Consider the following 13,635-nt stretch of genomic DNA (forward strand, 5'->3'; position numbering starts at 1 on the left):
GCCCTGGAGCTGAGGCCTCCAAAGGCTGCACACATGACAGGAAAGAGAGCTGAGCTTTACTCCCTGTCCAGTTGGGTTGGGCCGTATTAAGGTATTAAGGCAGGGGTGTCCAAACTACGTCCCCGCGGTCGGATTTTCTATGGCCCGCGGCTTCTATCTTAAAATGTGTTATTTTTGGCCCGCCAGCCAAACAGAGTAAATCATACAAAATCAACAGGCAATTCTTGTTTTTGTTTTTAACTCATTGTGTAATGTTTGCATGATTCTCTGAGAAGAACATTGTCTCTCTCTGTCTGCATCGTGGTGCGTCACGCGGTGCTGCAGGGCTTGGTTGTTGGTTCCAGCTACGCAGAGGGCTCCGAAGGTGCAAAACACCGGTTCAGCACTTCAACACAATTCACCACGAGACTAAACGTGCTTCTGCATACAACCTGCTATCAGAGAGCGTCTGTACAAGTGAAGTTCTCCAAAACTAGGAGCCCCTCTGTGACATGGTCAAAAAGAAATAAATTGTGGCCACGAATTATGTATAACGTGCGCACGAAATATTGTTATTATTAGTTGTAGTATAGTAGCCCTATTAGACTTCATGGACGGGGTGCATGGGAGCGTGCTGCCCGGCCAGAGAGCAACCTCCCCGTGCAGCATTGAGCGTCCCTCTCTGGGGAACGTGCCGGAGTACTGGGGGGCTTACAGAAGTTAAAGCAACATGATGGAGAGGGAGGGGGACGCTCATTGCTCCCTGCTGCACGGGGAGGCTGCATCCTGACCTCGGGCCTTTTTACCGGCGGCTGGATAAAAGCAACTCTCCAGAAATGCGAACATTTGTAAACCATGAATTAGTTTGTGCCGTGTGAGCAGACTGTCTGTGATAAACTGTGATGTTTTACTGGAGCAGCAGAGCAGTCCGTCTTTGCTTGTTAACGTTCTCTGTTGTTAGACTGTCAGCTGTGCAGAGACGCGGCACTTCTCTCAAAAAGACTCCGTCATTCAGTACGCATCTGTCGTAAGGCACGTCATCACGTTTTTACGTCTCGTTGCCATGCACTGCAAACCTGTGTAAACATTAAATTACAGACCCTTTGAGATCAGCACTAAATGACTCCCACCTGGTCTACCTGACATTTTACTGATGTCTGCTGCTCCTAAACCAGACCTGCACATATGATCAGATCTCACCTTCACAGTAGAGTCAATAACTTGCCTGTTGCTCTGTTATCACAACCACACAGTTTCTGAATGTTTTAAATTTATGCTGTAAATTCAGATAACATTTTCTGATCTGTTCATCTGAATGCTAAGATGTTATTTTGTTTGCTGTGTAAGATGTAACATATTACAAAACAGCATACACAGTTTTTATTGTTTAAAATAATGACATCGGGGACTGCTGGCCCTCGGAGAGTTTCACATTATTGAATCTGGCCCTCCCCGAAAAAAGTTTGGACACCCCTGCATTAAGGTATACCAGCGGGGCACACAGGTAGTGATGGTATCATTTTTAATACGAGAGAGAGAGAGAGTTTATAATGCACTTTACCTGCAGTGAATTGTAGGCTACAGCAGCTGTTTTGATGGGGCTCTGTGCAGACACCCCCCTCTCTATGCAGGCACAGTGGAGACGGGACCAGGCAAGCACTCAGGAAGATTTAGCTGAAACCGCCCGACCCTACTGTCCAACATGATCCTGCTTCATGCACTCAGACACAGAGTCCCCTGTTAGCCAGAGCTAAGACTGGTTTCTGTTCTTGACCTAAATCCAGTCTAGTTTAGTAAGATCCCCATTAACTGCTGCCAAAGCAGTAGCTCTTCTTCCTGGGGTCTGTAGACTTCAAAAAGTATTCTTAACATAAAACAATACGTTATACAGACAAAATGGAGTGCACACATTCCTACATGACAGTACAGCAGCGTACTAAAAACTAAAACAGTGAAACAGCAGCTCTACATTATTCCTTATCACAGTTACAGTTGTGCTACTATAGGGTTCATAAGTTCCATAGTTTTTCCCCTTCAACCATTCTTGACAAAGAAGCAGCAAATATAAATAATAACAGTTATTCTAGTGTCAATACATAAAGTCAGTGCATTCATTCCAAAAACCAAACGCTGTGAACAGAGAATTCCAGCCACCATTGCTCTGTACTGCACTGTCCTTTGCATGAGGGTAGTTCCACATGGAGGTGACAAAGAGCGACTCTCTGACTGACCAGTGGAATATTGATGCTCAGCACTGAACAATAACAGTCTGCTGTAAAGTATTTTTGGCATTTTTGTAATAACAGTTTTTCTAATAAAGTTAATAACAGAATAATGAATCCTACCGTTTCCACTTAGCCAAACTAGCTGGTATTCAGTTCTCTAACACTAGTCCTGAAAGGGCAGCTTAAAACTACACCAGCTGCTTTATTTGAGCAACTTGCACTTTGCTTCAGTTCATTTCAGTTGTACTTGACCAAATGATTGAACAATAATCTAAATGTGATCAAGCTAATGATTCTACTGGTGTTCTCATCACTGGATTTGGAATACATTTTCTACAGTGCTTGACACCTCCAGACTCAATAATGTTTGATTTATATGACTATTCCAATTCAACAAACTGTCAACAGTCACACCGAGTAGCTTTACCTCAGTGACCTGTTCTATTACAGCACCCCCCAGTCAGACCCAACACAGGTGGATCTTTAACAGAGACCTGGATCCCAACACCATACATTTACTTTTCCCTGCATTAATCACCACTTTATGTCCCTCATCCAATTTTCAATTCGTCTCAGTTCGACTTGTAAAATATTACTAAGTTCAACAGGTTTGTGTGGACGTATAAATAGAATCATCCTAAATTCCTAAATTCAGTCTGTTTGTTACAGAAACTGTAAAAAATGTCCTCTGATAGCTGTTAAAGTCAGTTAACCTTAAAGGCTGTTTGGACACAATAATGTTCATCTGATCATTGAAACTCATCTGATTGATTATCAATCATTTCATCTGTTATTCTTTATTCAGATTGGGGCACTGCAGGCTGTCAGAGATCAGCTATGCTTCTCTGGCCTCAGCTCTGAAGTCCAACCCCTCCCATCTGACAGAGCTGGACCTGAGTGGAAACATCAACCTGCAGGATTCAGGAGTGGAGCAGCTGTGTGGTTTTCTGCAGAGTCCAGATTGCAGACTGCAGACTCTGAGGTCAGTTCTCTGTCTGATACTGTTGTAAAACTCACAGAGCTTCCATCCATAAAGCTTTGGTCCATATTGTAATACAGTAATATGAATCTTCTCATGCTGCATATGAATGAGTGTGTCGTACATGTTAGTGTACATACAGTTCAGATTATGTGTTGTTCTTCAAGGATCATGTAACCAGTCGTTTCTGCTCCTTCCAGTCAGTGAATGTCTTTTGTTATTGTGCTCACTCACTTCCTCTGGTTTACATGTCAGAGATAGTTTCTGTGCCCTGGAGCTGAGGCCTCCAAAGGCTGCACACATGACAGGAAAGAGAGCTGAACTTTACTTCCTGTCCAGTTGGGTTGGGCCATATTAAGGTATTAAGGCAGGGGTGTCCAAACTACGTCCCCGCGGTCGGATTTTCTATGGCCCGCGGCTTCTATCTTAATATGTGTTATTTTTGGCCCGCCAGCCAAACAGAGTAAATCATACAAAATCAACAGGCAATTCTTGTTTTTGTTTTTAACTCATTGTGTAATGTTTGCATGATTCTCTGAGCAGAACATTGTCTCTCTCTGTCTGCATCATGGTGCGTCACACGGGGCTGCAGGGCTTGGTTGTTGGTTCCAGCTACGCAGAGGGCTCCGAAGGTGCAAAACACCGGTTCAGCACTTCGACACAATTCACTACGAGACTAAACATGCTTCTGCATACAACCTGCTATCAGAGAGCGTCTGTACAAGTGAAGTTCTCCAAAACTAGGAGCCCCTCTGTGACATGGTCAAAAAGAAATAAATTGTGGCCACGAATTATGTATAACGTGCGCACGAAATATTGTTATTATTAGTTGTTGTATAGTAGCCCTATTAGAATTCATGGACGGGGTGCATGGGAGCGTGCTGCCCGGCCAGAGAGCAACCTCCCCGTGCAGCAATGAGCGTCCCTCTCTGGGGAACGTGCCGGAGTACTGGGGGCTCCAGGAGCGCAGGGGAGTGGAGCGGAGCGTCCCTCTCCCTGTTCCATCGCTCCCTGCTACCCGCGCCGGGCAGCAGGGAGCGATTAGAGAAGTTAAAGCAACATGATGGAGAGGGAGGGGGATGCTCATTGCTCCCTGCTGCACGGGGAGGCTGCATCCTGACCTCGGGCCTTTTTACCGGCGGCTGGATAAAAGCAACTCTCCAGAAATGCGAACATTTGTAAACCATGAATTAGTTTGTGTCGTGTGAGCAGACTGTCTGTGATAAACTGTGATGTTTTACTGGAGCAGCAGAGCAGTCCGTCTTTGCTTGTTAACGTTCTCTGTTGTTAGACTGTCAGCTGTGCAGAGACGCGGCACTTCTCTCAAACTGACTCCGTCATTCAGTACACATCTGTCGTAAGGCACGTCATCACGTTTTTACGTCTCGTTGCCATGCACTGCAAACCTGTGTAAACATTAAATTACAGACCCTTTGAGATCAGCACTAAATGACTCCCACCTGGTCTACCTGACATTTTACTGATGTCTGCTGCTCCTAAACCAGACCTGCCACATATGATCAGATCTCACCTTCACAGTAGAGTCAATAACTTGTTGCTCTGTTATCACAACCACACAGTTTCTGAATGTTTTAAATTTATGCTGTAAATTCAGATAACATGTTCTGATCTGTTCATCTGAATGCTAAGATGTTATTTTGTTTGCTGTGTAAGATGTAACATATTACAAAACAGCATACACAGTTTTTATTGTTTAAAATAATGAAAGCTGTTAAAGTCAGTTAACCTTAAAGGCTCTTTGGACACAATAATGTTCATCTGATCATTGAAACTCATCTGATTGATTATCAATCATTTCATCTGTTATTCTTTATTCAGATTGATGAACTGCGGTCTGTCAGAGATCAGCTGTGCTTCTCTGGCCTCAGCTCTGAAGTCCAACCCCTCCCATCTGAAACATCTGGACCTGACCTACAACCATCTGTGGTATTCAGGAGTGAAGCAGCTGTGTGGTTTTCTGCAGAGTCCAGATTGCAGACTGCAGACTCTGAGGTCAGTTCTCTGTCTGATACTGTTATATGTCTAATTTAAATCCTCACAGAGCTTCTGTTCATAAAGCTGTAAATGTACTTTTGTTCATGTTTTTGGTGCTCCTGTTTTAAATGTACTCTGCTGTCATAAAAACAAGTGTTTGTTAATATGTAGAAAATGTCCTCTGTTTAAAGTCAGTTAACCTTAAAGGCTGTTTGGACACAATAATGTTCATCTGATCATTGAAACTCATCTGATTGATTATCAATCATTTCATCTGTTATTCTTTATTCAGATTGGGGGGCTGCATTGTATCAGAGATCGACTGTGCTGCTCTGGCCTCAGCTCTGAAGTCCAACCCCTCCCATCTGACAGAGCTGGAGCTGAGTGGAACCAACCTGCAGGATTCAGGAGTGAAGCAGCTGTGTGGTTTTCTGCAGAGTCCAGATTGCAGACTGCAGACTCTGAGGTCAGTTCTCTGTCTGATACTGTTGTAAACCTCACAGAGCTTCCATCCATGAAGCTTTGGTCCATATTGTAATACAGTAATATGAATCTTCTTATGCTGCATATGAATGAGTGTGTCGTACATGTTAGTGTACATACAGTTCAGATTATGTGTTGTTCTTCAAGGATCATGTAACCAGTCATTTCTGCTCCTTCCAGTCAGTGAATGTCTTTTGTTATTGTGCTCACTCACTTCCTCTGGTTTACATGTCAGAGATAGTTTCTGTGCCCTGGAGCTGAGGCCTCCAAAGGCTGCACACATGACAGGAAAGAGAGCTGAACTTTACTTCCTGTCCAGTAGGGTTGGGCGGTATTAAGGTATTAAGGTATACCGGCGGGGCACACAGGTAGCGACGGTATCATTTTTAATACCATTAATAAAAAAGTGCAATCCACTTATATAAAAAATAGGATCAAATATTAAACATATTTTATTTGATGCCTTGTGTGGTTGAATCTACAGTTTTTCTTCAGTAGTATAATGTATTTTACTTTTGGAGACATTTGATAAAGTTCATGAACATGACGTGAGAGAGAGAGAGAGAGCTATGAGGAAGACAGTGAACACAGATATTACCTGACAAAGATGGCTACCTGTTCCAGGCAGTTTATAATGCACTTTACCTGCAGTGAATTGTAGGCTACAGCAGCTGTTTTGATGGGGCTCTGTGCAGACACCCCCCCTCTCTATGCAGGCACAGTGGAGACGGGACCAGGCAAGCACTCAGGAAGATTTAGCTGAAACCGCCCGACCCTACTGTCCAACATGATCCTGCTTCATGCACTCAGACACAGAGTCCCCTGTTAGCCAGAGCTAAGACTGGTTTCTGTTCTTGACCTAAATCCAGTCTAGTTTAGTAAGATCCCCATTAACTGCTGCCAAAGCAGTAGCTCTTCTTCCTGGGGTCTGTAGACTTCAAAACAGTGTTCTTATAACATACTGGTGTTCTCATCACTGGATGTGGAATACATTTTCTACAGTGCTTGACACCTCCAGACTCAATAATGTTTGATTTATATGACTATTCCAATTCAACAAACTGTCACCAGTCACACCGAGTAGCTTTACCTCAGTGACCTGTTCTATTACAGCACCCCCCAGTCAGACCCAACACAGGTGGATCTTTACCAGAGACCTGGATCCCAACACCATACATTTACTTTTCCCTGCATTAATCACCATTTTATGTCCCTCATCCAATTTTCAATTCGTCTCAGTTCGACTTGTAAAATATTACTAAGTTCAACAGGGGTTTGTGTGGACGTATAAATAGAATCATCCTAAATTCCTAAATTCAGTCTGTTTGTTACAGAAACTGTAAAAAATGTCCTCTGATAGCTGTTAAAGTCAGTTAACCTTAAAGGCTGTTTGGACACAATAATGTTCATCTGATCATTGAAACTCATCTGATTGATTATCAATCATTTCATCTCTTATTCTTTATTCAGATTGGGGAGATGCAGGCTGTCAGAGATCAGCTGTGCTTCTCTGGCCTCAGCTCTGAAGTCCAACCCCTCCCATCTGACACATCTGGACCTGAGCTGGAACTTCAACCTGCAGGATTCAGGAGTGGAGCAGCTGTGTGATTTTCTGCAGAGTCCAGATTGCAGACTGCAGACTCTGAGGTCAGTTCTCTGTCTGATACTGTTGTAAAACTCACAGAGCTTCCATCCATAAAGCTTTGGTCCATATTGTAATACAGTAATATGAATCTTCTTATGCTGCATATGAATGAGTGTGTCGTACATGTTAGTGTACATACAGTTCAGATTATGTGTTGTTCTTCAAGGATCATGTAACCAGTCGTTTCTGCTCCTTCCAGTCAGTGAATGTCTTTTGTTATTGTGCTCACTCACTTCCTCTGGTTTACATGTCAGAGATAGTTTCTGTGCACTGGAGCTGAGGCCTCCAAAGGCTGCACACATGACAGGAAAGAGAGCTGAGCTTTACTCCCTGTCCAGTAGGGTTGGGTGGTATTAAGGTATTAAGGTATACCGGCGGGGCACACAGGTAGCGACAGTATCATTTTTAATACCATTAATAAAAAAGTGCAATCCACTTATATAAAAAATAGGATCAAATATTAAACATATTTTATTTGATGCCTTGTGTGGTTGAATCTTCAGTTTTTCTTCAGTAGTATAATGTATTTTACTTTTGGAGACATTTGATAAAGTTCATGAACATGACGTGAGAGAGAGAGAGAGAGAGAAAGAGCTATGAGGAAGACAGTGAACACAGATATTAACTGACAAAGATGGCTACCTGTTCCAGGCAGTTTATAATGCACTTTACCTGCAGTGAATTGTAGGCTACAGCAGCTGTTTTGATGGGGCTCTGTGCAGACACCCCCCCTCTCTATGCAGGCACAGTGGAGACGGGACCAGGCAAGCACTCAGGAAGATTTAGCTGAAACCGCCCGACCCTACTGTCCAACATGATCCTGCTTCATGCACTCAGACACAGAGTCCCCTGTTAGCCAGAGCTAAGACTGGTTTCTGTTCTTGACCTAAATCCAGTCTAGTTTAGTAAGATCCCCATTAACTGCTGCCAAAGCAGTAGCTCTTCTTCCTGGGGTCTGTAGACTTCAAAACAGTGTTCTTATAACATACTGGTGTTCTCATCACTGGATTTGGAATACATTTTCTACAGTGCTTGACACCTCCAGACTCAATAATGTTTGATTTATATGACTATTCCAATTCAACAAACTGTCACCAGTCACACCGAGTAGCTTTACCTCAGTGACCTGTTCTATTACAGCACCCCCCAGTCAGACCCAACACAGGTGGATCTTTACCAGAGACCTGGATCCCAACACCATACATTTACTTTTCCCTGCATTAATCACCATTTTATGTCCCTCATCCAATTTTCAATTCGTCTCAGTTCGACTTGTAAAATATTACTAAGTTCAACAGGGGTTTGTGTGGACGTATAAATAGAATCATCCTAAATTCCTAAATTCAGTCTGTTTGTTACAGAAACTGTAGAAAATGTCCTCTGATAGCTGTTAAAGTCAGTTAACCTTAAAGGCTGTTTGGACACAATAATGTTCATCTGATCATTGAAACTCATCTGATTGATTATCAATCATTTCATCTGTTATTCTTTATTCAGATTGGGGAGATGCGGTCTGTCAGAGATCAGCTGTGCTTCTCTGGCCTCAGCTCTGAAGTCCAACCCCTCCCATCTGACACATCTGGACCTGAGTGGAAACATCAACCTGCAGTATTCAGGAGTGGAGCAGCTGTGTGGTTTTCTGCAGAGTCCAGATTGCAGACTGCAGACTCTGAGGTCAGTTCTCTGTCTGATACTGTTGTAAAACTCACAGAGCTTCCATCCATAAAGCTTTGGTCCATATTGTAATACAGTAATATGAATCTTCTTATGCTGCATATGAATGAGTGTGTCGTACATGTTAGTGTACATACAGTTCAGATTATGTGTTGTTCTTCAAGGATCATGTAACCAGTCGTTTCTGCTCCTTCCAGTCAGTGAATGTCTTTTGTTATTGTGCTCACTCACTTCCTCTGGTTTACATGTCAGAGATAGTTTCTGTGCCCTGGAGCTGAGGCCTCCAAAGGCTGCACACATGAGAGGAAAGAGAGCTGAACTTTACTTCCTGTCCAGTTGGGTTGGGCCATATTAAGGTATTAAGGCAGGGGTGTCCAAACTACGTCCCCGCGGTCGGATTTTCTATGGCCCGCGGCTTCTATCTTAATATGTGTTATTTTTGGCCCGCCAGCCAAACAGAGTAAATCATACAAAATCAACAGGCATTTCTTGTTTTTGTTTTTAACTCATTGTGTAATGTTTGCATGATTCTCTGAGCAGAACATTGTCTCTCTCTGTCTGCATCGTGGTGCGTCACGCGGTGCTGCAGGGCTTGGTTGTTGGTTCCAGCTACGCAGAGGGCTCCGAAGGTGCAAAACACCGGTTCAGCACTTCGACACAATTCACTACGAGACTAAACATGCTTCTGCATACAACCTGCTATCAGAGAGCGTCTGTACAAGTGAAGTTCTCCAAAACTAGGAGCCCCTCTGTGACATGGTCAAAAAGAAATAAATTGTGGCCACGAATTATGTATAACGTGCGCACGAAATATTGTTATTATTAGTTGTAGTATAGTAGCCCTATTAGAATTCATGGACGGGGTGCATGGGAGCGTGCTGCCCGGCCAGAGAGCAGCCTCCCCGTGCAGCAATGAGCGTCCCTCTCTGGGGAACGTGCCGGAGTACTGGGGGCTCCAGGAGCGCAGGGGAGTGGAGCGGAGCGTCCCTCTCCCTGTTCCATCGCTCCCTGCTACCCGCGCCGGGCAGCAGGGAGTGATTAGAGAAGTTAAAGCAACATGATGGAGAGGGAGGGGGATGCTCATTGCTCCCTGCTGCACGGGGAGGCTGCATCCTGACCTCGGGCCTTTTTACCGGCGGCTGGATAAAAGCAACTCTCCAGAAATGCGAACATTTGTAAACCATGAATTAGTTTGTGTCGTGTGAGCAGACTGTCTGTGATAAACTGTGATGTTTTACTGGAGCAGCAGAGCAGTCCGTCTTTGCTTGTTAACGTTCTCTGTTGTTAAACTGTCAGCTGTGCAGAGACGCGGCACTTCTCCCAAAAAGACTCCGTCATTCAGTACGCATCTGTCGTAAGGCACGTCATCACGTTTTTACGTCTCGTTGCCATGCACTGCAAACCTGTGTAAACATTAAATTACAGACCCTTTGAGATCAGCACTAAATGACTCCCACCTGGTCTACCTGACATTTTACTGATGTCTGCTGCTCCTAAACCAGACCTGCCACATATGATCAGATCTCACCTGCACAGTAGAGTCAATAACTTGTTGCTCTGTTATCACAACCACACAGTTTCTGAAAGTTTTAAATTTATGCTGTAAATTCAGATAACATGTTCTGATCTGTTCATCTGAATGCTAAGATGTTATTTTGTTTGCTGTGTAAGATGTAACATATTACAAAACAGCATACACAGTTTTTATTGTTTAAAATAATGAAAGCTGTTAAAGTCAGTTAACCTTAAAGGCTGTTTGGACACAATAATGTTCATCTGATCATTGAAACTCATCTGATTGATTATCAATCATTTCATCTGTTATTCTTTATTCAGATTGGGGAGCTGCAGTCTGTCAGATATCAGCTGTGCTTCTCTGGCCTCAGCTCTGAAGTCCAACCCCTCCCATCTGAAACATCTGGACCTGACCCACAACCATCTGCAGGATTCAGGAGTGGAGCAGCTGTGTGGTTTTCTGCAGAGTCCAGATTGCAGACTGCAGACTCTGGGGTCAGTTCTCTGTCTGATACTGTTATATGTCTAATTTAAATCCTCACAGAGCTTCTATTCATAAAGCTGTAAATGTACTTTTGTTCATGTTTTTGGTGCTCCTGTTTTAAATGTACTCTGCTGTCATAAAAACAAGTGTTTGTTAATATGTAGAAAATGTCCTCTGTTTAAAGTCAGTTAACCTTAAAGGCTGTTTGGACACAATAATGTTCATCTGATCATTGAAACTCATCTGATTGATTATCAATCATTTCATCTGTTATTCTTTATTCAGATTGGGGGGCTGCATTGTATCAGAGATCGACTGTGCTGCTCTGGCCTCAGCTCTGAAGTCCAACCCCTCCCATCTTCCCTTCCATCTGATAGAGCTGGGCCTGACCTACAACGACCCACATGATTCAGGGTTGAAGCAGCTGCTGGGTCTTGAGGAGAGTTCAGACTGCATGCTGCAGATTGTGAGGTCAGTAGAGGGGTGGAGTCAGTCTGTGCTGCTTTCAGCTGTTTTGTCCTAAACACAGTCAGTATCACAGATCCAGTGTTTCCTGTGAAGCTGCTGCCTTCTGATTGGCTGCTTCCCTCAGTGATGCTGTGAGAATGGTGACCTCCATGTCTCTCTGTCAGAGACAGACGAGACGTCCATCAGCACACAGAGACTCTGTCTTTAAATGGGACAGCAGGACGTCCTCAGTAAAGTCTGTGTTGATGACTCAGCAGTCTGTCTCCACTGTGAGTGGAACCTGCAGAGGACACAGACTTGATGCTAAAAGTCTGCAGCTCTGTGAGCTCGGAGCTCAGTGTGTTCACTCCAACACGTTAACATGAGAGCTGGAAGGAAGCAGCTGCTGCACTGCTGCTCTGAACAGGACTGAAGTCCTGCTGCTCTGAACAGGACTGAAGTCCTGCTGCTCTGAACAGGACTGAAGTCCTGCTGCTCTGAACAGGACTGAAGTCCTGCTGCTCTGAACAGGACTGAGGTCCTGCTGCTCTTTATACTGGATGATGCTGCTGATGGAGGGAGTCTCTGTCCACACTCACTCACCTCCACACTCATTCTCTCTGCAGGTGGAGGAAATGAAGAGGACGGAGTGTGTCCTGATGATCCACACAGGGAGATCATCATCATCATCATCATCATCATCATCATCCTCCTCCTCTTCCTCCTCCTCAGATGGTCTCTGGCAGCAGTCAGACTGTGTCTCAGTAAAGGTGGAGCTCTCTCTGCTCCGTCAGTCTGACAGCTCGTCTTTACTGAACTGCTTCATTTAAAGGTGGATGTTCCTCATTTAAAGGTGGATGTTCCTCCCTGAAGAGCAGCTGCAGAGTCCGTCCACGTTGAAGAGACGTTCAGAACTTGAAGGAGGTCTTCAGGTGTCTTCTGCTCTGATCCTGCAAAAAATCCTGAAAATGAACAATTTATCAACATTTCTGACAGAAACTGTAAATGACCCCAAAGTAATATGTACATGATTACAGGCATTTAAAGCTTTTATTTTGATATTTCCTGTTGAGCCGGACCTTTATTTTGATAGAACTGATGGCATAAAGGGTTAAAAAGAACCAGACCAGGAGTAAAGCCTCAGTCCAAGGGGCCATCAAGGTGTGTTGTGTGTCACAGTGTAGAGGATGTGTTGTGTTGAGCTGCACTCTGAGTAAGGTGTTGATGAATGTGGCTGATGTTTAATGTAACACATGGTTTAGTTGTTGACTTTGTGCTCATGTAACACTTGTTAGCTGCTGGACCAGTTCTAGGTTCGCTGAGTGGTGTAATCAATATTATCAAAATAAGAGACATAAAGATTTAACCCTTATGCACTGTTCGGGACATTTTTGTCCTCTGAGAGTCATTTTTCTGTTTTTTTGGCCATAACTTTGTCAATATGTCAGCAAATTGAATCATTTTTGCTCAACAAGCTTAATTTTACATACATTTTGTTAATATGATTTTAACATTTTTCATAGGTCAACAGTACACTCTGGGCAAATTTTACCCCCTTTCATGTTGTTCGGGACAAAAATGTCCTTTAACGGTTTTAAAAATATATCAGATAAATATTTTTTTGAAATTTTGTTGCATAGACCTTTTAATTAACTTCAGTTCTGATCAAAAGTAGTGAAAAAAAATCATTTTACCCCAAGATTTTAACCCTTTAATCACTAATTTCATAAGGGGTGGTGCTGAAAATTGGAAAAAAAAACACACAAAATGGCTCATTTTTAATAGAAAAGGTGAATGTGGACTGGATATTTTAACCTTTATTACAGTCTTGGTCATGTCAAACATCAGTAACAACATTGACTTTATTGCATTATTAGATTTTGCACAGCACTGGATTTTCTTTTTTTCTCCCTAATGTGTTCGTTTGTCCCATAGACTTCCATTATAACCACATTTTTTGACTGCACAGCCATGGCACTACATAATCATGCATTCTTGGTTGTTGGTGGTTTACCCTGTTGGTAGGAGGTAAAATCACAAATTACCACCCCTTATAAAATTGGTGATTAAAGGGTTAAAATCCTGGGGGAAAATGATTTTTTTCACTACTGTTGATTAGAACTGAAGTTAATTAAAAGGTCTATGCAACAAAATTTCAAAAAAATATTTATCTGATATATTTTTAAAACCGTTAAAGTTAGGGGATGTT

The 13,635-nt window shown here is 43.1% G+C and overlaps 1 protein-coding gene across 1 annotated transcript in view; it reads left to right on the forward strand.

Annotated features, from left to right (window-relative positions):
• The window catches only part of LOC114453318 (NLR family CARD domain-containing protein 3-like), a 444,189-nt gene extending 431,283 nt beyond the window's left edge, over nucleotides 1-12,906 (forward strand). Inside the window, exons 26-32 of the mRNA XM_028433143.1 lie at nucleotides 3,010-3,186; nucleotides 5,023-5,196; nucleotides 7,132-7,308; nucleotides 8,804-8,980; nucleotides 10,817-10,990; nucleotides 11,265-11,450; nucleotides 12,053-12,906. Of these exons, the coding sequence (XP_028288944.1) occupies nucleotides 3,010-3,186; nucleotides 5,023-5,196; nucleotides 7,132-7,308; nucleotides 8,804-8,980; nucleotides 10,817-10,990; nucleotides 11,265-11,450; nucleotides 12,053-12,065 (1,078 nt within the window). The 3' untranslated portion in view covers nucleotides 12,066-12,906. The remainder of the gene's footprint in view (nucleotides 1-3,009; nucleotides 3,187-5,022; nucleotides 5,197-7,131; nucleotides 7,309-8,803; nucleotides 8,981-10,816; nucleotides 10,991-11,264; nucleotides 11,451-12,052) is intronic.
• The last annotated feature ends 729 nt before the right edge of the window (nucleotides 12,907-13,635 follow it).

The sequence above is a fragment of the Parambassis ranga genome, chromosome 20 (assembly GCF_900634625.1).
Source record: "Parambassis ranga chromosome 20, fParRan2.1, whole genome shotgun sequence".
NCBI lineage: Eukaryota > Metazoa > Chordata > Actinopteri > Ambassidae > Parambassis > Parambassis ranga.